The 27,414-nt window shown below is 40.4% G+C and overlaps 1 protein-coding gene across 2 annotated transcripts; it reads right to left on the reverse strand.

The window, feature by feature from the left end:
- Positions 1 to 1,951: 1,951 nt before the first annotated feature.
- LOC135472901 (uncharacterized) lies at positions 1,952 to 26,910 on the reverse strand. Of its 2 annotated transcripts, XM_064752627.1 has the most exons (10): positions 26,775 to 26,910; positions 16,476 to 16,647; positions 15,597 to 15,712; positions 12,229 to 12,410; positions 9,578 to 9,707; positions 7,954 to 8,007; positions 6,140 to 7,323; positions 5,145 to 5,425; positions 4,282 to 4,373; positions 1,952 to 3,871 (listed from the first exon to the last, which is right to left on the reverse strand). In XM_064752627.1, exons 2-10 carry the CDS (start codon positions 16,589 to 16,591, stop codon positions 3,663 to 3,665), a joined length of 2,364 nt encoding a protein of 787 aa, XP_064608697.1. In that variant the 5' UTR covers positions 16,592 to 16,647; positions 26,775 to 26,910; the 3' UTR covers positions 1,952 to 3,662. The 2 variants fall into 2 exon arrangements, with proteins under 2 accessions (XP_064608697.1, XP_064608698.1); XM_064752628.1 differs by lacking the exon at positions 26,775 to 26,910 and having other exon boundaries at positions 16,476 to 16,763.
- Positions 26,911 to 27,414: the final 504 nt, after the last annotated feature.

Here is a 27,414-nt window from a genome sequence, read left to right on the forward strand (position 1 = left end):
ATGAAACGATCATAACTGATTCAACTTAGCGCAAAGGTACCTAGAAAATGCCTACTTTGCATAAAAATCGAACAACCAAGAAAATTAAGTTCCGAAAAAAATCTTAAGGTCTGCTCCGTCTTTGCTCTCATCGACGTAGGTCTTTCTGCAGAAATTTTATCTTCACTCTTCGTGTTGTGTAAGTTTTCTGATGAAAATGTTTGTGGTGCAATATGGCCGTCATCTCACGTTACCCATGACACCCAAACCATTTGGTGCACCATTTTGAATGGACCTCTAAAACGTGAATAAGCTTCAGAAGCATAGACATATCAATTTTGACTCAAGGTCTGAGACAAATTTAGTGAAATAATAATAGTTTCAAGCCATTGAGCCTAAAGGAAACGCAAATCACTGTATTTTAGTACTGGGCGTTTCTGCAATCAGAATCAGTAAGGATAAATACTCGGCGAAGACTCGCACTACAAAGGAATAAATGAAAATGCACTTCAGACTTTATAAAAGGGCAGTATTCGAACCTATATATATATATATATATCCTTAAAGCATAGCTGTGGGCATTGAGAGACGGGGAAGTATATGGTGATTGATACCGGGTCATAAGTGGAATGTGTCCGTTGTATATCACACGGCAAACGACACGGGATATGTATATCGAGGGAGCAATCGATGATCGCAGTGCGTAATCCTAACACCAGTTCTCCTATAAATAGATACACACAAATATGGGTGGCAACACACAACATGAAAGCAACTTTCTCATCTCATTGATGTTACCAAGAATTTATCGATATCCCAGACAGGAATCCTGTACAACTAAATAATAGTAATACGAATAGAGAGAGGTTACTTTCGTTTCTAAGAAGCCTTAGTGACACCAGGCGTTTATAGAGCCATTTGCGTAGTCATACGTTCGTTAAGACCAAATATCTAACACCAGTATGACTTGCAAGTCGGTATAGTACTAGTGAGACGGTTTTGTCGGTAACGTGACAAAACTTGACAAAAGGTCAACCCATAAAACGAAACATTCTTGAGTACGGAGTTAAACCAAAGAAAGAGACTGCATAATAGAAGATCAGGGATATTGAACATATCTACCCATAAATTAAGTCCTTCCAACGTTGTACAATTGAAGAAATGATGAGGGTGTTTGATAGAGCATTTCTGGTGATTTTTTTCCTGTTGAGACAGACGTCCTTCTGGCATAAATTGACACTATCGTCATATTTATTTATTTATTTATTTGATTGGTGTTTTACGCCGTACTTAAGAATATTTCACTTATACGACGGCGGCCACCCTTTTGGTGGGTGGAAACCGGGCACAGCCCTGGGGAAACCCACGATCATCCGCAGGTTGCTACATGTATTTATTATCGACTACTACCACTTTTATTGGACTATCTTTGTGTTTACCTCATCACCTAGACTGTATATTTGTGTTTGAAATCGACATATCTTTAAGTATGAAAAGATCAAAATATCTTTTGCAAACATCTGTATTCACATTAGAGCAGGTATACGTCTGTCCAGAAAAACGCGCAGTGTTTAACCATGCAGACAATTACACAGTTGATAAACTGCTTAAATAGAAAATACGGACGAGAAATCCCACCATTTCGTTAAACGACGAACCGAAAGATAAGTTGAAGTGAAGATACTAAACATCATATCGCTGCAGTTCTCACTGTTCATTTGTGCCTTGGTGGTCGAGTATGTCCGTCTGGCAGTTTGCTTCGAAATTAAAAGTCAGTGCACCATTCTCGCAATCACAGTTTACTAATAGCGAATGCCGTAAATATAATTCTAGGCGGTTTTGCGTAATATTACTTATACATGATGAGAACTTCAGGTCCGAGTGCTTTTCTGTTTAACCTATTTGAAAATGTAGTGAGTAGTAAGTTCGCTAAACGCTATACTTGTCAGTTATATCATTTTTAAACCCGGAAGTATGTATTCATTACTGGTTTTAGTCCTGTATTTTCGGGAAAACTCTTTAATACAAACGAATCCAGTTGTCAGATTTAGTTATTGTTTTTATTGAAGACTTGGGGCTGTCATCCTCCTCTACACCAGAATGCATCAGTTATCTGTACAGTGAATCAATGGCAGATTATATCCATATACAATTATATAATGCATACAAACAAAATTATCATGTAAATGTGAAAGAGATACGCAAACTCCGTGACAATTTCCAGGGGAATGTATTTTCCGTGAAGACTCCTTGATATGCTTAAAAGAATCCTGCACCGTGGGAAAGGTACATAGACACAGAGTCTGGAATGGTTGTCTAAGCATCCAAGGCCAGGGTCATTGCAGCAATGCCCTAAAGTATCGAATAATAAATCAGTCAATCCTTCATATTACGCGTGATCACGGCGTTTAGAGATCTTATATTTGTGCTAACGTCATAATCGTTCAATCCATAAGTCATATGGAAGATAGGAAGTTCAGACGATGAGAAAAACTCCCAGAACAGCGGTTTGCAGTGCTGTATACATCGCACAAACTATACATCAGCCCACTAGTACAATTTCATCTCAGCCAAATCTAACCTAGCTGGATCGTCCAGAATAAGTGACGTCACAAGCGCGAGCTGAAGATTTATAATTACGCACAAGCAAACCACCTATGTAAGATGCTATATACGGTATTTGGGCTGTAAGCTTTCATTAACCATGTTGGCTGTACTCGAACCATTCAGCTTGAAATGCATATAAAGCTTCATAAAGCATTGTCTCTTCAACGCACAAATTAAAGCATCACGCGAAATCCAGAAAAAATAGTTAACACTCTTCTAACTGACAGGAAAATAAGTTGGGACGAATTCACCAAGTATTATACAGTACCATGGAAAAAGGCGTTTTCTCTTCAATATTTACAGTGTCCACATATTATCAGTCAAGCTCGAAAAAAGCACATCTGTTTGACACGTCAATATCTGGTACATAATGTATATGAAGCTATTAACATATTTATGTACAAGTCAGTCTGATTTGATATTTTTTCCCAGTAGTTCCCAATGTAGTCTGGGACTTTATGTGTATTCTTCCGCGGTTACAGGCCACAGTTCGTTACAGTTCCGCGACCAGTTATTCAGCAGAAACCAGGCAACCAAGCCACACATTACACACGTTATGTAAGACTCCAGTAGCACTAAGAAAGGGTCAGTTTCACATCCATTCAAACATCCGTCATATACATGTACACTCATCACCGGAGGGCAATCAGGTGTTCTTTTTTTCTCCACATTAGAAATACAGCAGCTGTGACTGGCTGTATGTTGTGTTCGTGATGTTACAGGTCATGCCATTCGCTGTTTTCCAACAATCACAACTTGTTAACTTTGAGACGATGATGAATCTTTCAGCTACTTTGCAGAAAGATTTTCTTTCTTTTCTTTTGGTTTTAAACAACTTTATTCTTCAGATTATTGATTCAGTTACAATCACTGATTGAAGCTCTTAACATCCACTAGAGAAAGCTGCGTGGAGTCAATCAAGGGAAATAACTCCACTATTGTGTCCTGTTGGAAAAGTTGCGCCCCCTTAATCACGGTATTGGCTAAGACCATCTTGGCTGAAGACTCACGTCACGGACTGTATCTAAGCTTTGTAAGGGTGACCAATATTTATCTTAGTACAAGTAGACATATCTTCATGCAGAGGCTTGCGCGCATGTGCGGCCTTGTGTTCCTTTGCCCATTCCCCTCACATCAGTGTAATCTGGACGCACTCCCTCCAGCTTAGGTTGTTTCACCGGCTTCTCACTTGGTTTACAGGCCATCCCAAACAGCAGATCAACGATCTCGAAAAGCGTGAGTATGCTGGCGCCGATGAACAAGGCCGACAACCCACCAACATCACCTGGAGAGAGAACATAACACTCCAGTCAATGCCTAGTGTGGGATAAATCTGTTGCGTGTAGAGATACACACCTTAGACATTTTTTAAAAAAATCACACAAACATCGAAAATTTCTCGGATGCCCTACAAAAGGCAATTTTCAAAAGAGGGCATTTTTTGTAGAAGTCTTGACTGTTTGTTTTTGTAATCAGCACCCTAAATTTACACAATTATATAACACAAAAGAAAGGAGAGACACTACCTCATTCAGGTTATAAACGTTTAGAGCTTTGTAACATTCCTGGTCATGAAAAATTGGCTTGATTACCTCCCCTGGGCTGTTGATCTTACAAAACAATATAAACATATGGGACGGGAATATAAATTTGACGAAAATTTGGCAGGGTTCAATATAAGGAAAAAGTACGTACATGCTAGTGCAAAAATGCCATAAGAAACTTGCTGTATCACTTTAGTTTCGCTGATTTCTTGGAAAAATAGTTCCAGCTGTAGAAAGTTGTTTCTGAAATAAGAAAGAAAACAACCATTTAATCAATTACAAAATTAACTAAGCTTGGAGAGTAACAATGTTAACCTACTGGACAGGTTCTTGCAACTGCGAGGCTAGAAACGATGAAAAACATTTAGTCTTCCACCACAAGTTCTACGCCTCATTTTTTTAGCCAAGTACAATTTTCACCCAGTCGAATTTGAATCAAAAGATAACTTTTATAGATGCTTAAAACCATCCGCTTATTGACGGAGAGATTGTTTTTTGTTTTTTCGCTCATTTAAACAAACGTGAGCAACAACAGTTCTGAATGCTTTTAAACTCGGACGTAAGAGTTGGTGTGAAACAAGGCATGGAAATGATTTATTTATTTATTTATTGGATTGGTGTTTTACGCCGTACGCAAGAATACTTCAGTTATACGACGGCGGCCAGCATTATGGTGGAGGGAAACCGGGCACAGCCCGGGGGAAACCCACGACCATCCGCAGGTTGCTGACAGACATTCCCACTTACGGCCGCAGAGGAAGCCAGCATGAGCTGAACTTGAACTCACAGCGGCCGCATTGGTGAGAGGCTCCTGGGTCATTATGCTGCGCTAGCGCGCTAACCAACTGAGCCACGCATGTAAATGAGGCTATGTTGTGATCATTATGTACTCCAACACGATATTAGGAAGACTTTACAAAAAATAAGTTTTACACTTGTTGTAGCATAAAAATTTAGGTCTTTTCTTCTCGGCCATTCACAAATATCTATCCAACCAACGCCATTATTGCTTACTGGTAAAATTCTCCGTCTATTCGGTTGTTTCTTGTATATTCTTCTAGCTCTTCACAATAATCGGAGATTCTCGTGTTCGTCCTCTCTAAGGTTGTCCGTAGTAGTTCAGACTCGGATTTGATGGTTGGAAAGTTTAACCACTTCACCAAGGCTTTGACTTTGTCTCTGGGCATCAGGTCAAAATCGCTGATTCTCTCCTCGAGCGGTTTGACGGAGCGCGCCACAAACACTCCGCGTTCGCGGATCTCTTCCACCTTCAGGACGACGTTCCTCAGAAAGCTCTGTAAAGATTGCATAGACAAGTCATTAACACAACCCTTAGACTGCTGGACTGCATCTCTGTAACTGTAGTGTTAAACGTTTAGTCAACCCAGGTGTAGAAGTTGGCCATGGGCTGAAGATGTACATCATTTTATGGCACTTCTCCATCAACGGCACAAATGTTTTACATGTCATAGATATGGAGCACAGTGGTGAATTACTGGGTGAGTTCGTTATCACAACGTAATAGATCAAAACATTAACAGAAGATTTTGTCCCAGCAAGACTTCATCCCACATCCTTTTCAATCAAATCTTTGCAAGAACCCCGGTGTGACGGTAATGCTTGCTGTGTCACATATTGCAGAAGACAAAGTGACCTAAACTTGTTCATTAACCTAGGAAGATATATATAGAAATTTTTTAAAAGTTTGGACATGGAGGAAAACATTACACCCTAATGAAAAGGAAGGGCAGATCTGCATTGTGCCGCCATTATCTGAATCAACAAAAATACTAATCCCAGACATCCCAAATGAATCAACTTCCGGTTGTCAGCCTTAGAAGAGAAAAAAACCTCACCTACATTTCGAACGTTAGATTATTTTCTTGTTTACTTCACTAATAAACTGCGGGTTAAGACTTTTTATCAAAGTCAGACACTTTCTTCATTTTTTATTTCATGTTACAATGTACGATAGTCTAGTGCAGCACTCTTGTTCTCCAGTCACTCACCTTCGTAGCTTCAATAAGCCCACTGAGGGTCTCTTTGTTAAAACTTCTGGCCAGCTCCGATTTTTCAATCTTCTTCTCCTTGTATTCCTGTCTCAATGTGACGATTTCTTGCTTCAGCGCTTGTATTTTACCCCTCAGTGACGCGACGAGGGTGCCAAGGGATGACAGCAAATCTTGGATTCTGCCAACCGTCGAGTTGAAGTATCCACCAATGTCAACTAGCTTATCCACTAGATTTAAAATCTGATCTTTTTGAATAGTGTACATTTTGAATAACCTATCAAGATCAAGGACGAGTTCCTCTAGCGTAACGTCAGCCGCAGTGTTAATTTCATTTGAAACCTCCTCCAAAGTGTTGACCACTTTCTGATCCTTCAGGTCCGATAAACGCGTCAGTTCTTTCACACGGTCGTAGTTTTCTTTCAACTTCGCTGTCAGCAGACGCGCTGTCCTTAGAATAGTGTTCGTCAGGTTGTCGTAGAATTCACGCGTCTCTTTGAATTCACTGTACATTTGACCGTATCCTAGCAACAGGTCATCGCGGAACTTTTCTATGCCGTCCGTCATTTCACTCAGGATGGACTTCTTCACCCAAAACCCGTGGTCTTTGGACACGACGAGAAGGGCTAACTTTTTGTCTATGTCTTGAAGGGTATCATTCACTTTTTCTGCAGACATGTACGGAAAGTCTTCTCTTAACTGTGCTTTTGCCACGATTTCCATCATTGTGGTTTTCAACGTATTGTCCAGCGAGTAGAACGCCACATGTGACTTCTGCTTAAAGTTATCATATTTCATTCGTACCGTTCCGTTCAAAAGCTTAACCGCTTCATGTAAAGTTGTCAGCTGTTTTTTGTATTCTGCCTTGTACGAAGTCATGTCGTAGAAAAATTCGCTGATGTTAGACATACTTTCGTTAAACCCTTCGCTGATTGCCCTCAAAGTGTCATCGTCATAGGAGTATATGGTGTCGTCAACACGGTGGTACTTGTCTCGCGCGCGCTCAAACCCGTGCTGCAGTGCTACAACATCCGGCAACGTCCGCACAAAGCTCTCAGCGGCGTATACTGACGTCGCAGCGTTAGAGACGTCCATGGCGTAGCTTGTCTTTTCGCATTCTTGGTAGCAGCCGCAGGATTGGAAGGATATATTGTAGGAGGCAGGATTAGAATAACTGTAGCCTTCTGTGGAAGAGAAACCAAAGAATAATTACTTCAATCATTACGTGTATAAAGTATACACGGCAGAATAATGCGAAAATCTGAGTGATTTATGTGGCATATTTTGTCTGCTTCTCTTTGTGAGATGGAGCAAACGAAAGACTACTTTATATTTTACGGACAGGTTAAATAATTCCTTTGATGTGGCTTGTCTACGAGTGCAAGTTTATCCTTCTCTGTAGATGTTCTGAGGTTTAGATATGTGTAATGTCTCCAAATGTTGCTCAGATCATTGATTGCAGCTGGAGCCATGGATCACAAGGCGGCGGCCATACAGGTACATGGCTGTTTAACCTTGATGATAGATTCATCAAAGTTTCATGCGGCTCAGAATCTTTGTCCACCCAATTATCCCATTCGTCAGCGTATAAGGTCTGGCAGTGACATGGGGAATGAGAGGACGCACAGGCCCGTTCGCAGTGCTTGGAGCCAGCACTGCTAGGCGCCAGTCCTCCTGTCGGAAACGTCATACATATTTCACGGAGCACCATGCGGTGTGTTTAGCTTATTTTGTTCCATGTCCGCTATTATCATGAATATAGTATAACGTGGAGTCACGCAAGAGGCTGGGGGCTTTGGTTTATGACCACCTACCTTGTATAGGCAGAACGCAGGAGAAGTAGTCCCGAACCGTACATCCGCCGACATCTGGAATAAAACAATAGCAAAAGATAACAGGTTGGGTTTCAATAAGAATCAGAAGAGATAAAAAATGAAAAGAAATTTATGTTTTTTATCGCGTCTGCGATAAAACACTTTTTTGTTGTCTAATCCTTATCAATTCTGAAACTGACTTGACACGAAAGTGAATTGTACATGTATTTTTTTGTAAAACGTCGTGTTAAACCCAAAGTTTGAATTTTCTGTTTAAGTTCTGACAGACACTTTCGTGTGTTTGGCCAATTGGTGTGGGTGTATAGAGGGATTATCATACACGTATGAATATCCATACGCACTTGAGTGAAAACACATTATTAGGGCAGTTGTTGATTCAGGATAACGTATAAGCGTACAAAGCACAAATTCGACCTGTTAAGCTCGAACAGTTGCAGTGTTTTGTGATCTCGGGATAAAATTGTTTCTTTTTTTTGGTCCGTTTCTTTGTGGACATGACCATATAATAATAACAATTGTTTTATTTCAGACTGAAGTTCACATACAGAAAATATTTACAACAGGAGTAGAAGGCAGCAAAACAAAAAATGCATATTAGTTTAAAACTGATAAGTGTTTATAATATAATGTAACGCTTACGAGTGATTCGCTACTTGCATTCTACTTCTCCGAGGCCATTGTTCAGACACAGCTGTATACGTTGCAGGTCTCCACTTCACAACTTGAAACTTTCTATTTCCAAAAGTCTTACATGGAGGCATAGTATAGTTTTAGCTTCTGTGTTAGTAGGACTATTTCCATTTCACTTACAAGATTTCGTTTTGTAATTTCAGTTTTTATCCTGAATGGACTTAAAACTCTGTTTACAATCGTCTTATCTGACGTCATTGTACAGTTTTAGTTTCTATGTCGGTGGGATTTGACATTCTTTATTTCTAGCTGCCTTAAATGACGTCATTGTACAGTTTTAGTTTCCATGTTGCCGGGATTTGACATTCTTTATTTCCAGTTGCCTTACCTGGCGTCATTGTATAGTTTTAGTTTCCATGTTGCTGGGATTTGACATTCTTTTTTCCCAGTGGTCTTACCTGACTTCATTGTACAGTTTTAGTTTCAGTGTTGGTTGGATTTGACATTCTTTATTTCCAGCTGCCTTACCTGACGTCATTATACAGTTCTAGTATCTATGTTAGTGGTACATGACATCGTTTATTTCCAGTTGCCTTACCCGACGCCATTATACAGTTCTGGTTTCTATGTTAGTGGGACATGACATCGTTTATTTCCAGTTGCCTGACCTGACGTCATTATACAGTTCTGGTTCCTGTGTTAGTGGGGCATGACATCGTTTATTTCTAGTTGCCTTACCTGACGTCATTATACAGTTCTGGTTTCTGTGTTAGTGGGGCATGACATCGTTTATTTCTAGTTGCCTTACCTGACGTCATTATACAGTTCTAGTTTCTATATTAGTGGGGCATGACATCGTTTATTTCTAGTTGTCCTTACCTGACGTCATTGTAAATTTTGGGTTTCTATGATTGATTCCATTGTACAGTTACAGTGTTATGTGGATGGGACTTCCTATTTCCAGTTACCTTACCTGACGTCATTGTACAGTTGCAGTGCTCCATGATGTGGCGAGCCTCACAGTCTTTCAGACACAGGTCCCTCTGGTTCCGATGCCTTCGGTTTGGGGAGCACGTCCCATACGGTGGGGGCAGATTAACGTGCTGGTATTAAAAGAAAGGTTGGAATCAAGTCTTGACATCGAGGACCTTTACACGATTACAGCACAAATTAGTGTAAGTTTATTTTAACTGACCAGCATGTGACTAGCGAGGCAGTAGCATGTCAGAATAACAGTCCCTGCGCGCAAGTGGAATGATATCGGTTGTGTTTAAAGAACACATGTAGACCGTTAAAATTACTTTATAACTTCATCAGTTGCGTGCTACAAGTACGAGTGTGTAAAGGTCTGGTGAGCCAGTAGCGTGGCACTAAGGTAGTGAATTGAACTGTATGGAGCTAAAATGATTTTGTGTTTTACTCGTACTTTAAATCTAATTTACGCATGCTCAAGCCCAGCTCTGGCTGGTTAGATTGCGTCTTTAAGTCAGGATGTTTGTCAGGTACCTGCCAAAGGGCGGTGGTTTACTCCGGGAAGTCTGGTTTCTTGAACCCATCATCCTGACCTCCGTCATAAACTTTTGAAAAATTCTTTAATACGGTGTTAAACACTAATCGAATAAATGAATAATTAATTACACGAAGTTTAGTAAAGGCTTTAAAGAGGAGCCTTCGTGCCTAAACTAATTCGGCATATCTCTTCAGTGTACAGTTCATTTATGTCTTTGCAATGAAATACCAGCGCTTATTTGTCAACCATAAAAGAGAACAACCGTCGCTTCGGTTTGGATCCGACTCCCTATTGTGCGGCAAAAGGTCCCTCGTGTAATTCATTTAATTGGTGTGTATTTTTATTTAATTGGTTACTTACAACTCATTAAAGAGATTTTCTGCCTCCGTGCTATTGGTTTGTGTTGATCTATCCGGAGATCAATAGCCGTTGATTAGCTAGATTCAACTTTAAAATTGGATAGAAAGTTTGATTCAAACATTCACCTATAATTTTACAATGTATAAGGCCTCTGCTCTCGTTGCTCGATCATTTAAGGTTGCAGCTGAGCATTAGACCATCTAAAAGCAATTGTATATGAAACGTACACAAGATGTGTACCGCGAGTACAGGCACAGGAATATTAATGTGTACCTTGCTTACACATATTTCGTTTACCAATTTTTTAAATATGTACAATCGTTTACCTCTTTACATCGCTGGCTTCACCTACACATGTTTACAGAGCTGTATAATTTGCGTTTTTTATTTAATGTTTCTTTAAAACACAACTATTAAACTATTATTATTATTAGACAACTAGGGAAACGAAAACCATTAAAACGAAAGGTTATGCTCAATGTACCCTTTTCTGGTCACCTTTCGCGTTCTAATTGCAATGAAACGGTGAACAAAATTAAACTTCCGAAGGAGGTTCAAATTAGCATTATGCGTAATGATTGAGCGTCAAATACATGGGTCGACCGGCATGTTGACCAGATGTGCGGATATGGACGCAGAATTAGCGTTCACTTCCCTTCAGGGTTAATTACGTACCAAAAAACTCCGTGGAGGAAATTCCGGGCTCGCTGAACTAATGGTGAAGCGTGTTCTTCCATTTATTAATCCGGTTTAATTCAACCAATAATTTATTCTTCTCTATGAATTATTCGAACAAAACGCAGACTCAGTGTTGACACAGGTTGCCTCTCGGCCCGTGTCTCCTTATTGCTCGTCATTGTATCGCCGGAAGTGGCGATCGGAGGTTTAGGAATAGACTCATCCTGATTGGCTATAATCTCAGCATGGCTCGCCATGGCGACTAGTTTTTGTTCAAGAAGGCAAACGACAAGCTTACTAACCCTAGAACGTCTGACTACATCAATGATTGAATACGGCACGGAGACTGCGCAAACATTATTCTTTAGCCTTCGTCTACCTTGATCAGTGGAGACGAAATTGATAAATTCCTAATAAAAAGGAAAGATGGATTGCTCTGCCAACATCAGATGCAAAACTGTTTGCGAATGCATTAAAAACTTCGAGACCAAAGACTGAAGGCCTTTGATTGCTCGGGTCTAGGGGCACGATTTTAAACAGAGGTCTATCGAAATGCCGATCATAAACGTTTGCATGATATTACACAGGAATTAGGGTCAAGAGTGTGGTTTGTTATCTCATCCGTAACTACATTATGTAATGGCGAAGGGTTGATGCTAAGAAAGTTCCCTCTCTTGCTGGACTGTCTAGCTGGCCTCAATTCAGACGGCTAGACAATTACATCATGCCCTGTTCTAAAATCTACCTGTCTCTGGTTCTGTTGTGGTCTTACGTCAGAAGGCTTCTTAGATACCTGTGCAAAGTGCGGTGATTTCTTTTAGGCTTTGGTTTCGTTCACCTAACAGACTTGACAGTTTAAGTGAGACATTCGCAGGTATTTCGCAGGAATCACCGAACAAATTAACCCAATGTGACGATTTATGATGTGAGTTAACGTTTTCTAGCCCTTAAACGTTAATAGTGCTGAGTTTAGAACCCTTCTTCTGTAGGCTGAATTAATGTATTAAGAGTCAGCTAAGCATTTGCAAGAAATGTGACACCGTAGTTGTCATCTATCCATTTAACATGATCCTTACCAGCATCTTTTTAAGTCCGATTGATGTATGGGTTCCGACAGCTGCGTTGACGCCATCTTGGGCCATGATGGGAGCTTGGCCAGGTTCGTGCACCGCTACACGAACACCCACAGCTGAGCGGGGACCCAATAGGTACTCGTACTGCTCCACGTTAAACACCAGAGATAAACCAAGCGTCGAATCTGAAAATAAACAATATCATGTATTGAGTAAATTATCTGTATAAGTCACATATAAATCTGACTTGGGAACAATTACACAACTTGTGTGATCTTTGCCAATTTCAACGGGTGGGTGGGGATCGGGTGAGGGGAAGGGGAGAGGGAGCTTCATGGCCTTGAGGCGTGCTGGTGCAGCAGAATGGCCCAGGGGCCTCCCACCATTGCCATAGCTGTGAGTTCAAGTCCATCTCATTCTGGCTTACTCTCAGGTCGTACGTTGCAGGTCTGCAGCAACCAGTGAATGGTCGTGACTTTACCCCGATCTCTGTCCGGTTTCCTCCCACCATTACGCTGGCTGCCGTCGTAAAGGCGAATGTCCTGGAGTACGGCGTAAATCACCAATCAAATAAATAAAGAAATGTATCAACGCTTGGAGGCGACAACAAAGCGTAAATGGTGCACGAGTGAAACCAGTGTCATAAGTATCAAGTCCGTGATTGATGGCTTTAAGGAACAGTTATGAACATTTATATATTTTCTATTTAAACGTATATTAACCTTGATCTAAGAAGATTGCTTTGCAGGAGATTGCTTCATTCAATCCCACCTATCGGGACGATGCACGTGTTTGGCCCGCGTGCTAAGATCAAAAGAAACTTATGGGAATGACACAGTGTCCTTGAGGATGACACCCTTTCAGCATTACGAAGGCAGACCTTTTCCTCAGAGCAGCAATTTATCAGATTTAAGAACCTCTTCCTTCTTCTCTATCTGCATCACAAAGGCGTTTGAGCCATTTGCTGCCACGAGGCGAGCGGGAAAGCTGAAGTAACGGCTATGTGTGATATATAGGCCGTCAGTGCTCAGAGTGGGATCTGAATACACCTAGCAACACTATCTCAGCTGGAATATCCTTTAGAGGGTCAAGTATTTCATCCCGCTCACTTAACAACAACCGCTACAGGATAAAGCGCCAAACTTCCTTTAACTCACACAATGCTGAGGTAAAAATGGCACCCCATACTGCCAACGATATAATACAAAAGACTACGGCATAGACAGTAAAATCCGATCAGTGACGACAGTGTGATTGTTGGCAAAATGGTCACCAGTAACCGGTGAAACCTGGTCTCTTCTTAGTTTACCTCAGTATAGTTAAATGTCTAAGGTGTGTCCAAAGCCAAGTAACAAATTAACGTCTCATCTGGCACTGTGTACTACAGTATTTATGTACGGTATTTAGCTGTCATTTGCTCTTGCTAAGGTATTGCTACACTACAGCAGCGAAGTTTATGAGCTTCTGACCAATTAAGCTATCCTGTGATAGTGGGTAACTTTTGGCACTGAAGAGAAGTGCATTTTAAAACTAATTATATGTACACCCAGGCTTTTCAAAACACAAATACACGCCGATTTAATTTCTATATTTAATACATTCAAAGATCAATATTTCTGTAGAGATTATAAGTGAAAATTAATGAGCATCAACGTGCAGGCTTACTAATTATTGCAAGGCTTGGCTGCGGCTAATTGTGAGTAGTAAATTTCTGTCTACAATTATAACACTTGTACGATAGTCAAAAGTGGAGTTTGTCAAAGCAAATATGACTTTCTGCCATCACTATTGGTGTGCTAATAACTCACGATGAATATAATAAGAAAACTGACGACAAGGGTTGGAGAATGATGGAACATCATCATATGCGCTTTGATATACCACGGATACGTTTTCCACAGATCGTGATCAGAAAGTTGCAGTAAAGTGAGACGTGTTGCCGTTCAAAGCTGGCACTATGATTTATCGGATGAGATTTAACAAGGTGTCGTCCATCAAGACAAGCAAGGTGAAAAAGACGAGCATGCGGACAAGTTGATCTGATCCCTTAGCCTGCGCATTCTGAAGAGAGGCTGCCATCGATTAGCTGTCAGCGAACCACCAAGCTGCTTAGCGCCGCCTTGTATAAATTGGTGTCATTAGATCCACCAGATGTTTTCCGGGCTAATCCGCCTGTCGATTTGGGAATTCTCCCTGCCTTTCACTCAGGTTTTACGGCTTGCCCCTTCAAAACTTTCTGCGCTCTTATCCCTACGTTATTAATATCCGAACGAGGGAAGAATGTCGACGATATGGAATAAGTGGCTTCAACCATTCCTCAGATCGCCCGGGAAGGCTTTGACCGAGATATGCCGATAATGTTGCTCCGCTCAACTTTCCAACTCACTATCAGAATACGTCATCAGCGATTCCGATCAGTCGCTTATCTCGGAAACAGTAATTATAACGAAGGACATCACACCATTGGCGGGATTCCGAATTTTTCCGCGACCAGAAGGGCTAAGCCATATCTTGACGCCTAGACACCCGTTGTTAGTGCCAGACCAGTGAATAAAGCCGAGAATCACTGAGGTGATCGGGAACAGGTTGACCGTTATGGAAAAAACCGCCAGCTGAGGTATTTACCAATGGATCCTCAATAGTCTACCCTGGATATTGCTCAGCGAAGTCTGGATAAATTGTTCGAGCGAGAAGAAGAGATATTAACCCCAAAGAGGCGGATTTACTACTTCAAACCGATTCCAAAATATAGTCGTGACTGAAGAAGAAAACACGCAGCAAAGGTCACAGTGCCTAACCGAATGAAAATGTAATGATGATATGTTAATGTTACAGGTGTAATTTGTGTGATTATTTTTTTTTTATTGATGTTTGATTGATAACATTCTGCCAAGGTTATGGATGGAGGAAACCGGAGTACCCGGAGTAAATGACAGACGCCCGTCCGGACATGAAAAACCTCTCGACTTTATGCTGTAGCCGAAACGGGTTATAAATACGTTTTAGTGTGATGTGATATTATTACACAAAAAGATCCGAATATTTCAGTTATCTATGAATGCATTATCTAAAGTACTGCACTGTAGTCCAAGAAGTTACCAAACTTGTGGCAAGTTTTAACAGGTCATAATATAACTTTTCAATCCTCAATAGACTATATTAAGAAGACCATTAAGAAGAAGAAATTAAATATGCTCCTGTACAAACAGCTGGAGAAGGAATCGTGGATATAGTTTCCAAAAAAACTCAAAAATGCAATTTCGGCCTGCTGAGGTCCTTCGATCTTTGATTTTGAGACAAATCTCCCATTTTCCTGAAGGAGTCATGATTATTATATCTGTACGATACTACCATCCTGTGGGCATACGTACCAGCTTTGAGGGTCTTTCTCCTGGATGTTTTTGGGTTGAATGTAAAACATCTTCCTAAATCTGTGTGGACACTTTGGAAATCAGATAATTCGCAGGGTTCGTTATTTAACGTACAGCTGTGAAATAAAGCAAACAAATTTTGCGATAAGAACGCGTTATCAATCAAACGACTACATACAAGACAATGTGAGGAAATACCACTAGTGACTGGTGTTATTCAACGATAAGGAAACTGTTCGTCGTTAAGGCTTGCTCAAATCATTCACATTTATGTGATAAGGCGCTTATCACCAAACAGTACAGGTGTATTCACACTATCTGTAACTTTAATAGGGGTTATACTGGGGATTTTTGTCCAATTTTTTTCAATTTTGCTATCATCTTAGAATAGCCCAAATAATATATAACTCTCGACTAAGGGTCAAAATCTTGCCGTTCGAAGTCTCGCGTCGTTAATAGCATTTTCAAAATTTAGAATCATTTTAACACTATAAATAATACAGCTACGAGTCTGATATGTTATGAAAAGCAATAATTTGAGTTTATTCTTGGTAAACAGAGAAACTTTGATTTGTTTAGCCAACATGGGGGGGGGGGGGGGTGGTTTTGCTAAAACTCTCGGGTATAGCGTTAGTAAAACAGATCATTGTAACATGATACAGACTAGAGGTTATACATAAAACACTTGAATATAAAGTATATATATATATATATATATATATATATATATATATATATATATATATATATATATATATATATATATATATATATATATATATATATATATATATATATGAATATAAATATAAAGAACGACTAAAAGAAAGACCGACTACTTTACATTAAGTTTGGATAGTTTCTATAGACTCTACTTACCTGTGTATGAAGGATGCTTTGTCGTGAGAAACTTGGTTTAAGAAGTCTATATATTTCTGATTCGCCGATTGAGTTTCGGAACAGATTGACCTTGTCATGGGTGAAGGAGATATCATCGTGAAGCGCTGAGTGGATGTCCGCAAACAAACCCTTCTCCTCTGTTATTGTTAGTCTGAAAACACGAGCAGCAGTTTAGTTTTAGCAAACCTCCAAAAAAACAAAACAATAATTAGTTCTTTTATCACACTGTATAGCCAAAATGACACTTTGAACATTTATTGATGGACTTTTTTCCACATAGAAGGTAGATTTTATTTAGCGTGGCTCGTGGGAATTCATGTTTAGTATAGCTCGTTTGGTAAGTTGCTGCATTTCGAATCAGAAGATCCGAGTTCAAGTATTCATGTGACCAACAGAGTTAAGTCATCAACCATTTGGCCTAGATCTTGGTTACGATTCGGTGCGATGTCGTCTTAATGACGATTCTGTTTATCACATCATCCAACGCCCTGCAGGAAAAACACTGTCGTCCATCTGCTTTAACTGTACTGAGGTTTTCCAAAATATCCAAATTTTTACATTTGAGTTTTGATTTTTTTTATTTTTGAAGTATTTTGAAAGCTGTCAAAAGTTTCCTTTTGGCCAAAAGAAAGCACTAAATTTAAAAACCTGTGTAAGTCTGAAATGAACTGCCTGTCGAATACCACCTATATGTAGTAAATTTATGGTGGAATGAGGCAAAAGCCACATTTTGATTGCCATTAGAACTGGATGATCCTATCTGAGAAAAAAATGGTGGACGTCCTCTTTTACTTCCGAGAAAAAAATTAATATTTCTATAGCTCTACGCAATAGAAACGCTGTTCTGCCTATTGTTTAGTAAATGTGAATAAAAAATGCCCATATGGTTATGTATGTAAACTATGTATTGAAGGCGTTTTAATCAAAATTTTTCAAGTCTATTACTTGATTTCTTGAGTTTTATTCCACTTTTATACCTTCACGTGGACATTAATTTCTGTCATATTACATTGCTTTCACGCTCCGCCGCGTTAAAGCATATTTTCTCATCGTGTTAGAAAAGACCTTAAAAGATATGAAACAAGGATTTTGAAGCACGACTTAATCAACAGAACAATTGTCGCTTAACAAAAGTTGTGTGTAATAAACAAGGTTTTTCGGCACATTTCATAACATAAAATCGGTTATATGTGCATAAGATATTCTTTCTTGTCAAAAGTGTTAAGTTTTGTTCATAAATACAAAGCTTTACGACGTGCAGCGTGCTAGAGTTGGATTTCAGGAAAGTGCGTGTAATTGCAGACAGGAAGACAAACTCTAACCTAACTTGACGCGCTTGTCCTCACAGCCCGGAGGCTTTTGTCTTCGCTTTTACTGCGCATGAGGGACGGCAAGAAGATCAATACTGCTTATTGGCGAACGAAAGATTTTGCTTTTATTTCAGCAATGCGTAGATCGAAAATTGAATAATTTATAACAAGCCTTTGCATCCCCTCACAATTCTAGTATTCTGGCTAGAGGTATAAATACTCATTGAAGATCGCAACTTGCCTGTTACCAGGGCGTCCTTGCTCGCATGAGAAGCAAGGGCGGAACAGATTTCACTGACACCTTAGTCACTGAAGCGTTCTGAACAGCATTTGGACACGCGAACTGAGTGTTAGCCTAATGGGTTCTACCACAGTCTTTGCCTTCAAAACATTACTCAATTTGTTCTGCAAAACGCAAAACAAGCCTGTTCAATTACATCTTTAGCCGTTCCATGTTACCGGGTTCTTACCACGAAATGGGACACAAATTCTCAAACGAAATTTAGCGCCCAAAGAAACGGAAGCGCTGAGAATTTAGATTTCGCACAGAATTAAACAAATGAACTTATGATTGACGTTATTACCAAACATACATGAAAAGGTTTTAACCTTGAAATCTATGTTATATATCTTGTAATACGACAAGACTGCGATATACATTACTACAGGGATACGTGATGGGGTGGGAGATGGTGGGGGGGGGGAGGGATCAAGGGGCATCTATAAGATTTTTCAACTCATTAATGGCAACTCATTCAAAGGCTTTTCGTCAGTGGTAAATATGCGATTTCGTCATTGTTGTATCTACGATTTGAAAGCTGATGGACAACGCGACATGAACAATACTGCCATTGCTATTTGTGAATCGACAATTATATTGTAGATTATTCCTGCCTGATGTATGTGCTTGTTAAGGTCTAATTTGTTCTGCCTTTTTTTCCCAAGTTTTTCAAGCGAATATTATATATCCAGATGAATTTGCTAAACCCAAACAAGGATCCTGTCTCAAATTGCCGTCCTTCATATTAATCTATGATAAAACACGTACGGTCAAACACAATATATGGCTAACGACAGGAAACACCCATACAGGGGTAACTAATCATCACAGATGTCATTCGTTGAAAAACACATGGTGAATTGTCCCACGAGATTCTGCTGAGATCTACTCATCCTAAATTCCTTTTAAACGTCTTTGCGGGCGTTCCGGATTCCACTATGTTTGTGTTCATTTGGACAGTTACAACCTCAAAGGTAACAAATCTGATTTCGTCAGGTGGAATGCCCATGAGATGGCCGCATTACCCCTCTTCACAGGACAGGCCACCAGAGGTCTGCCCGTGAAAAAGCAATACTTAATCTTATCCATAAGTGACAATAGGTCATTAAAGCTGGGGCGCTGCGTAGGGCGGAAGGATGCCTGTTTAATCACTGTGGTTCACAAAACCTCTAACCAATGAATCCCTGTAGTTGTTGAAATACTGTTTTAGGGGCCACTTCCCTTGCGGAAATCGTGGCCCGTACGCGTGGAACCCTTTTTTATATCAGAATATATCCTTCCACAATCTGTCTGGAACTGGGTGGAAGAAGAAAAAAATTAATCCGTGAAAACATTTTGTTCTGGTCCAGCGGCCAATATTAAAAGCGTAGGCATGGTATAGTACAGATGATCTTCCTGCACCTGCCTACTTGACAAATTGCATATCGGTTGCCAATAATATCGTTGTGAGTTTCTGGTATAGTGACAAGGTTAAATCCACTGGACCTTTCATTTAGAATCTTGACAAATGATTGTCTTACTTTGTAAAGTTTTAGCGTCGGAGACACCAAATCACGAGTTTAATCTCGCTATAAAGAAGTCTGTCTTCGTGCAATGCGATACGGTTAAAAGAATAAATTTGCAGACATAGCACATTTTAATGTAGTTGTAAACATTAAAGACTACAGCGGAGAGAGCAAAACTAGAGCAGCGTCGACATTGTCATAATTGGGAAAGGGTTATACGTAACCGAGGAAATAAGGTCTCTTGTCAGTTTGCCACAGCTAGTATTGTTCTACCTTTTTTGTGTAAATGTTTACAAAGTAGCAACTGACACATCCCCTAGCATCATAGTCGAAGGAGAATTGGGCAAAAATGTGCAAACTTTAAAGTCACTGGTTTGGAAACACTCAAAGTAGCTGTCCCTCCAAAAAAACAAGTGTGGTCCAAAACCATAAAAATGTCTAAATGATATACATCCCAACATTGTCCAACTGGGCACTGTATCTAAAACTAAGCAAGGCCATACGAGGACTTACAAAGTGCAAGTATGTTGGTGAAGCCAAGTTAAAAACAGTTCAGTCGCATGAAAAAAAAAAGGATGATATGACATCGCAAAATGAACACGACTCAGAAAACCACTTGTTTGGATACCTGTAACTACTTACAAACTTGTAAGGAAAGTGAGTTGATAATAAACAGAAAACACTTAACACTGCCGAAGGTTAAGTCACCTTGTGGGAAGGTCTAAAGGGTTATTGTCGTCTAGCAGAAAAACAAGAAACTTGTAAAAGGTTTCTACCCCTATTTAATAAGGCCTTGGCGGTTTGCAGGTTTCCTTATCCTTCCATTTAGAGTGACAGTTTGCAGACATTTTCAGACAATTTTCGTCCCAAAGTAGAAATTACTTCAAGGCTCTGAAAAGAAAATCCTGTGGTCTGTCAATACAATCTGCACAAGATCAGGGTCTAATGGAAAACGTCACCCGCCTGTCATAAGTGTAACAGTGGTCTTAAACCAGGTCCGAAATTATTCCAGCTCAAGTAGCAAAGGATTACATCTTACTGGCGCAAAAGGTCTCAACCCCACACAGTAATTGATTTGACTTCGACGCTGACGTTTAAATAATGCCCAGGACTGTTTTAACACTTTCTGTATTCCGTCTAAAGACAATATTGCACACATGTTTTAGACAGAGAGCCTGTCTGTAAGTGTCAGTCAAGCCTAATGCTCTGACGATATTACCAGCCCGACAGGACAGTGCTACACATGCTGAACTTTATCAAAGCATATAATTATGATGAACAATTCACCCGGATAATTAAAATTCCCGCCTGACATCTGAGCAAAAATGGAACACTGATGTTTTTTGAAGACGTTATTATATTAAGCAGTTCTATAACACAAACATATCTCGCTCGTCACTTCGAATGAGAATGTACAAATGAAACATTTCTGCTCCATGACTGTACAAAATAACACTCTCCAGATCGTTGTCTGCAATGAGGCATGCAGAAAGGGTCCGGTTATCATTGCTAGTCATAACGAGAAACACCCTGAGGACGGCAGTGCGTCTTTGACAACCGACTGAAAATCCTCTATAACTAATAGGGAGAGCGGTCTAGTCACTTGAGCAGGAGAGATCGATGAAGTTTTCGCCAATATAGATCTGGCGCCTCTCGAACCTGCTGTAAAGAATTGATGAAGTGTCACTAGACGCCATTGCGTGCGTTGTTGGCTGTAACCTGACGTATAGCGCCCCGTCCCTCTCCCCCACCCCCACCCCCACTCCCTTTTACTCAGCGGCGACAGGCTGAGTTTGATCCAGTATCGTCCTAGGGTGCATTTTATAGAGCCCAATACGACACTAAATAACACAGACTCACGCTGGTACAATTGCCCCGTACATTTCAACTGGGCTACACACTGACAGGTTACCCCATGTCCGGAGACTCGGTCTCAGTTTAAATCCCCGCTCCCCACTTCCTACTCGGATCGATACACATCTTTGCAGTGCTCCTTTCATCCCCAATCCCTCTCTATCTCTCTGTCAACTAATTAACTCCCAATTTTCCATGACAAATGTGACAAAGTCGTCCTCAAAAAAATAGCACTTACAAACTGACGAGTGGTATGATGTTGTAGGCGAGCAAATGATGTGAAAACATTTATCTTGCTGTACGAAGGTTTTGTTTTCCGCTTTAACTGTGGCCTAGCAGCCGTATCTGTAGTTTAGGAACATTATCTGGTCCGATCACCACTCCTCACCTTTTTGGTACATGATATTGCAAAGCGAGAAGTCACAATTGATTATATGAATACATGGACAGGCAAAGAGATTTTCATTTCAGATGAGCACAATACATGTGATTGTACATTATGATCTGCTCCGGTTATAGATTTAACAACATTCTGGTGAGTATATTTTCATTAAGGAAGGTGCTGTTAGGTTTTGACAAGCTGCATGGCAACTACTTTTGTTTGTGGATTCTCCATCACCCAAACCGGAAGTGCTGCTCGTATTCCGGCTATCCACTGAGATCGCACAGCTTTTTCTGCCTTTATCGCATTACAGAAACCGGAATTCCAATAATGCCACATTAGCATTACAAGAGGCAGGCTAAGTGCCTACACGATTGTGTATTCAGTTTCAATGGCAGGAGCGCCTGCCATGACCAATGGACGTTACATATTATTCTCTGTTTCTTGTTCGGTGGCCAAATTTATTCCTGTTAAGCATTCGGCAATATTTCTCTCGTTCAGTGGGCCTTCACCACGAAACAAAAAAGAACATACCCGGGACGAAAAACATCGTGGCGATATTAAACATGGCCTGTTAGAGCCGGGCGATGAAGTATTACATTACGGTGTGGTGGATGGCGCTCGGGACAGTGGACTCAAAGACAAGTGATATTGGCCTGTGTAATCCCTCATATTCCTTTGTGATCGCCTATAACGCCAATCGCAATTTTTGAAGCAATTTCTCAGAATTCCATCCATTCCTAGCCTTTACTCATCGGCTGCGATCCATTGTCAGTTAAGATCAAGAGCGCCTCAAGATCAACGGTCCCAGGCAACGTTCGTCTCAGTTCAGCGACGATATCAGCGACTCCTCACAGTTAAGTAGGGCAATGGTTACAACCTTTCCGCAGTCATAAATTCCCTGATATCTTTGAACACCGAGGGAGGAGAGAGTCAGACAGAAACCAAACAGCAAAACCATGTTCGCGATAATCTGTGACCTGAAATCGTATGATCCTTAAAAGTGAATCAATGCCATTAACTTTACAATAACGAAAGAAGCATTAAGCTGCCTTTTGATGAGCATCATCAGCCACACCATGGTGATGAGCATTTCGCAAGCAAAGCATTCGAAACCCATGAATCAAAATCTTTCATTTCTGAATGCAAGACATTTATGAATGAAATTTTGGAAGAATTTGAATGTCAATTTACTTTATTCATTCATCTGTCAATTGTTCAACTTAAAACATTTGAGAAGATACCTGTGTGAAGTAGGCAAGAATCCTCCAAAAATACATGAAGTTCGTAAGAAAAATACATAATAAATGGTCATTAAAACATGCCATTCAGATGCCAAATAAATCACGCGCTTTTATAGGACGAGCAATTCTCTTGCCAGACAATTCTAAATAATACACAATGAGGGATGAGAATTGGAATAAGGCGACATTGGTGGAGAGGAACACTGCGGCGTGGACAATTTGCAGTGTAAATTTTGTTTTTACCCAACGAAGAAAAGCGGAAGAGGGCCTTTCCCGAGAAATTGATCCAAAGAGATAAACGAGCTTGATATGAATCGGGGACTGCAGGTCAAATTTCCATGACGAATTATTAGATCTTTTATCATCAGGCCGTAGAACCTGTCATCCATCCGAGCCAAGGTCTATTCACACGTATTTGTCTTCTAATCAGTCAGCCCCGCAATAGACGGGTCATCAGGTCAGCAGACGAGAGAGAAAAGTTGACCATAGCAGACGCATTGTTTACCTCATGACGTAAACAGCGCAAAGAACAAACTGATGATTTTCAGCTGTAAACACTTTCTTTGTAAACGCTTTATTTGTTTTAAATGAAAGTACGACTGCCCGCTACTTCTTCTTTGGCAATATCCAATCCCTATCTCTTCGTTTATTTGTTAGACGATTATCAGTGATGTATTGCCCGGTCAATCTTTGATTGACATGAGAAAATGAAGATTTGAATTTACGGTCCAACTTTCTCAAAATTAACTCAGTTGGAACGGTAACAAACTTCATCTAAAGTTTGAAATGCAAGGCCAAACCTTTTATCTAACATGGAGTCATGGAAGAATTTCTATGTTGAACAAGTTGAAAACAAAGAATACAAAAAGTCGCCGCCAGCAAATTATTTTGATTGTTCGTCTTTAAGTACTGCAGATAAAATTTGCACACGTGTGTTAGTGAGACAATTCACATCAAAGAACGATTTCCGCAGATAAAATACAACCTAGATGTACATATGACATAAAATTGCCAGGTGAATAATGATTTACCTAGCGTATGTCATGCAAAAAGGACTGTAGTAAATGTGTTTATAGATGGCGCCACTGGTGGCCCTACTTCCTGTCCTCAGGCCATTCCCTGTTCGGTCATGAATTATTCTATTTACGGGAAGCTGACATGTGCGTTAGTCGCCGAGCTGGGTCGGAGATCCGGTTGACAGCCCACGATAGCGCGGTGAGAAACTTTGCACTTGATTGCGCACAGCGCCAACCGTTACTGCTAATAATTGATAATCATATTTTATTCGAGCGTGACTTTTTCTTCCTATCCCCGCGCAAGCCATAGATCTCCTCCTATAGAATTATGTTGTTTTAATCGACGTTTTCAACAAAGTTCCAGGGGTCCGTTTCACAAAGCGCACGTAGAGCTACGTCCTCATAACTTCCATGGCGACGTAATGCCTACCATGCTGCTTGCCATGGAAGTTAAGCGCACGTTACGTTACGTGTCCTTTGTGAAACAGGCCCCTGGCCTAATTGCATGATCTCTACGATCTCTTGTCGCCATAATTCAAAGACGGCGAGAGGAAGGCAATGAGAGAGTGGGACTATTGGAAATAATACACCCACCCAATGTCTCTGAAGAGCCTATCCTGCTCTGTAGTGGTTACCTAACTCACCCTCACGAGTCTCAGTCCGGACATCACTCCACGGGCCCCATGCACGCCATAAAACAAACTACCACTTTAAGCGAGACGTTTTAAGTCTACTACCCAGCACAGTCGGGGTGATCCCAAGATGCTTCCCCTCTTAAAATCCTTAATTACACCCACGGACGAATTGGTTTCACAGTTTAATGTTGATTACAGTGACTTCAGTCCATCCCAAAGGGAATTCTCATGGGTGGAAAGGGTGGAACATCATACTTTTAATAAAACTGCCCAACTACTATTACCTTTTCTAAAACAATACTATACTAACGTGAAATTGTAAACACGGATACAGGAACATCCGACCATTGTTGGGGATATATCAACGTTCTTTTAGTTAAATTTTAACAACGACATAGGACCGTTTAGCACCTAATAATGATCAGGACTTTGTATTTAGACAAATTGGACGTACTCCTGGGCGGCTGTTACTAATAGGTTTTTATGACTTCACCCGATTCATTGCAATTACAGGATATAGAATTGTGTCAATCTTCTCATTTCCTAACTTAACCTCCCTGCTCAAAATTCAAAGCTCCTCTGAGTTTTGTGAGAAGAGCTGAGATTTGATGATCTGTACAAATATGAGTTGTTCTCAGTTTCGAGGCATCTGGGTAAGAACAAATTACTAATGGCTGTAAATATTATCTGTGATCATCAATAACATCTGTTATAAAAGACCATTGCACGTCAGCTTGTTGGTTCCGCCATGAGCTATCATTAACACTGGGCGACAGTATAGTCTTGCCGACGGCGGAGGCATTGGCAGAGGACTTGAGCCCTGCGGAGAATTGTCATCGGTGATGTATAGCTGTGGCAGCAGGTGCTTGTTTGAAACGCGTCCCTGCAACCGTTTGTCTTGGCCAGAAGGGGGGTATGAGTGTGAGAGAACACTTTGACACATCAAGGCGCTACGTCATGTCTCCTTAAATCTTCTGCTGACCCTTCGTTTCAGCTTTAGATTTCAATTTTCAATTTGATTGGAGCCCAAGCGCAGGTGGGATATTCTGTATTACTTTCCCCGCGGTGTCGTCTTTCTCTCAACACTACAACGGCGGTATGTCTGTGTTCACCCATAAATTTCTTCCCCTTCTATGTTTTTCTCAAATTTCTGACAGGCAAAACGGGCCGTCTTAAAGGTGTTTTTGCATCTTGATGGGCAGGCAGCGTCACTCGCGGATAACTAATGGTGGGCATCTAGTACAGAAATTGCCTGCGGTAAAGTGAGCGGAGCACCTGGTCAGTGGTTTCTAAGACAAAGTCAGAGCAGATCGAAGCTAAATCCATTACCCCTAGAATAGTCTTGAAATCAACGAACGATAGGACAGAGCTTTACTGAGCACAAATGGATTCTGTGCTATCCCGTGAGGTGGATCTGAATCTACACTTTCAAGGTATCAGGAAGCGGACACCAGAGTCTTTGTGTCACTTCGTGAAAACTGTCACTAAAAAGGCTTTTCAGCTTTGTTTACGTGTCTAAATGACTTTATCTAATAGGAAACGTGTTTTAAAATGATTCCACCGTCGCACATATAAGTGAAATACTCTTGAATAAATAAATAAATGAAAACAGATTAAATTTTTCGCCTTCTGTCATTGAAAATGAGTGTGAAATGAGAATGGACAGTATTGTTTAACTACAGGGCGACACCAAAGTTTGGTTCATAGGGTAATTCGGCATATCATTTGATATTAAAAACAATAAGTGCGGTATTAGTCTCTTGATTAATACATTTATTTATGGGGCTTAAGTACATGAATGATAATGCCACATGTTTGAAGTTGAAAGCTATTCTGACCAAATTAGTCTAGTTTGGTGCAAATTAATGAAACATGCATTACAGGCGTGAACAGGGCATGGAGAAGTCATCAAATGATTATGTCAAAAATCGTCTGGAAAAAGGAAATAAGTTTTGTAAATATTTTGTCGACGGAAGTTAGGCCGTTCCACGATGCACACAACATACAACTCTCATGCCAACTCACAGAAGAGAAAATAAAGTAAAGACTTACCGGAACTTGTTAAGGTTACAGATTGTTACGTTTGGGAAATGAAGACTCTCTAAATGCTGTACGTCTATGTCGGTACTGGTAGGGTAGTTTAGATACAACAGCACTCGGTCACGTAACTGATACACGAATAAGCCCAGGCAGCAGAGAAATAAAAGTACCAAAAAGAACCTGAAAAGATAAACAAAAAATAGGATTTAATCTTTTGGCATACTAGCCAATGGACAAAAGTTTTTTCAGCATATCAGGGTGTGAAGTGAACTGATTGTTGTGACAATGGATGTCCAGTCTAGGATTTACAAATTAGTTATGGGGTTGGACGATATCTTCAGGTAGGGAAGATTACAGGATGGAAGGTAAAACCAGATAAGTAGCCAAAGTGTGATACTAGGCCATTGACCACACGTGGCCGCTGAAATCCGGACTTTTATCAAATTACCCCTGACAATTCGTGTAAATGGTTAAATCAAGTTACTAGCCCTATCCAAGCAACAGAGCTTCAGTTGAACGGGAGTAAAACAATACTGCAATTTCCATCGGAAATTATAAGACGTCACTGCTACTGAATTACTTATAATCTCTTGCTTTATTTGGAAATTTAAGAAACAATAACATGAAAACATCGTAACCCAGCAAAACCTCG

This window comes from Liolophura sinensis, chromosome 8 (genome assembly GCF_032854445.1).
Source record: "Liolophura sinensis isolate JHLJ2023 chromosome 8, CUHK_Ljap_v2, whole genome shotgun sequence".
Taxonomy (NCBI): Eukaryota; Metazoa; Mollusca; class Polyplacophora; order Chitonida; family Chitonidae; genus Liolophura; species Liolophura sinensis.

What these genes read in the sequence shown, in the direction of transcription:
- LOC135472901 (XM_064752627.1), bottom strand. Translation starts at nt 16,591, where the DNA reads ATGATATCTCCTTCACCCATGACAAGGTCAATCTGTTCCGAAACTCAA. An exon ending in GAGAAAGACCCTCAAAGCTG is followed by an intron (nt 12,411 to 15,596) that starts GTACGTATGCCC and finishes GTTTATTTTCAG; the next exon opens with ATTCGACGCTTGGTTTATCT. An exon ending in TCGGACTTAAAAAGATGCTG is followed by an intron (nt 9,708 to 12,228) that starts GTAAGGATCATG and finishes TTTTAATACCAG; the next exon opens with CACGTTAATCTGCCCCCACC.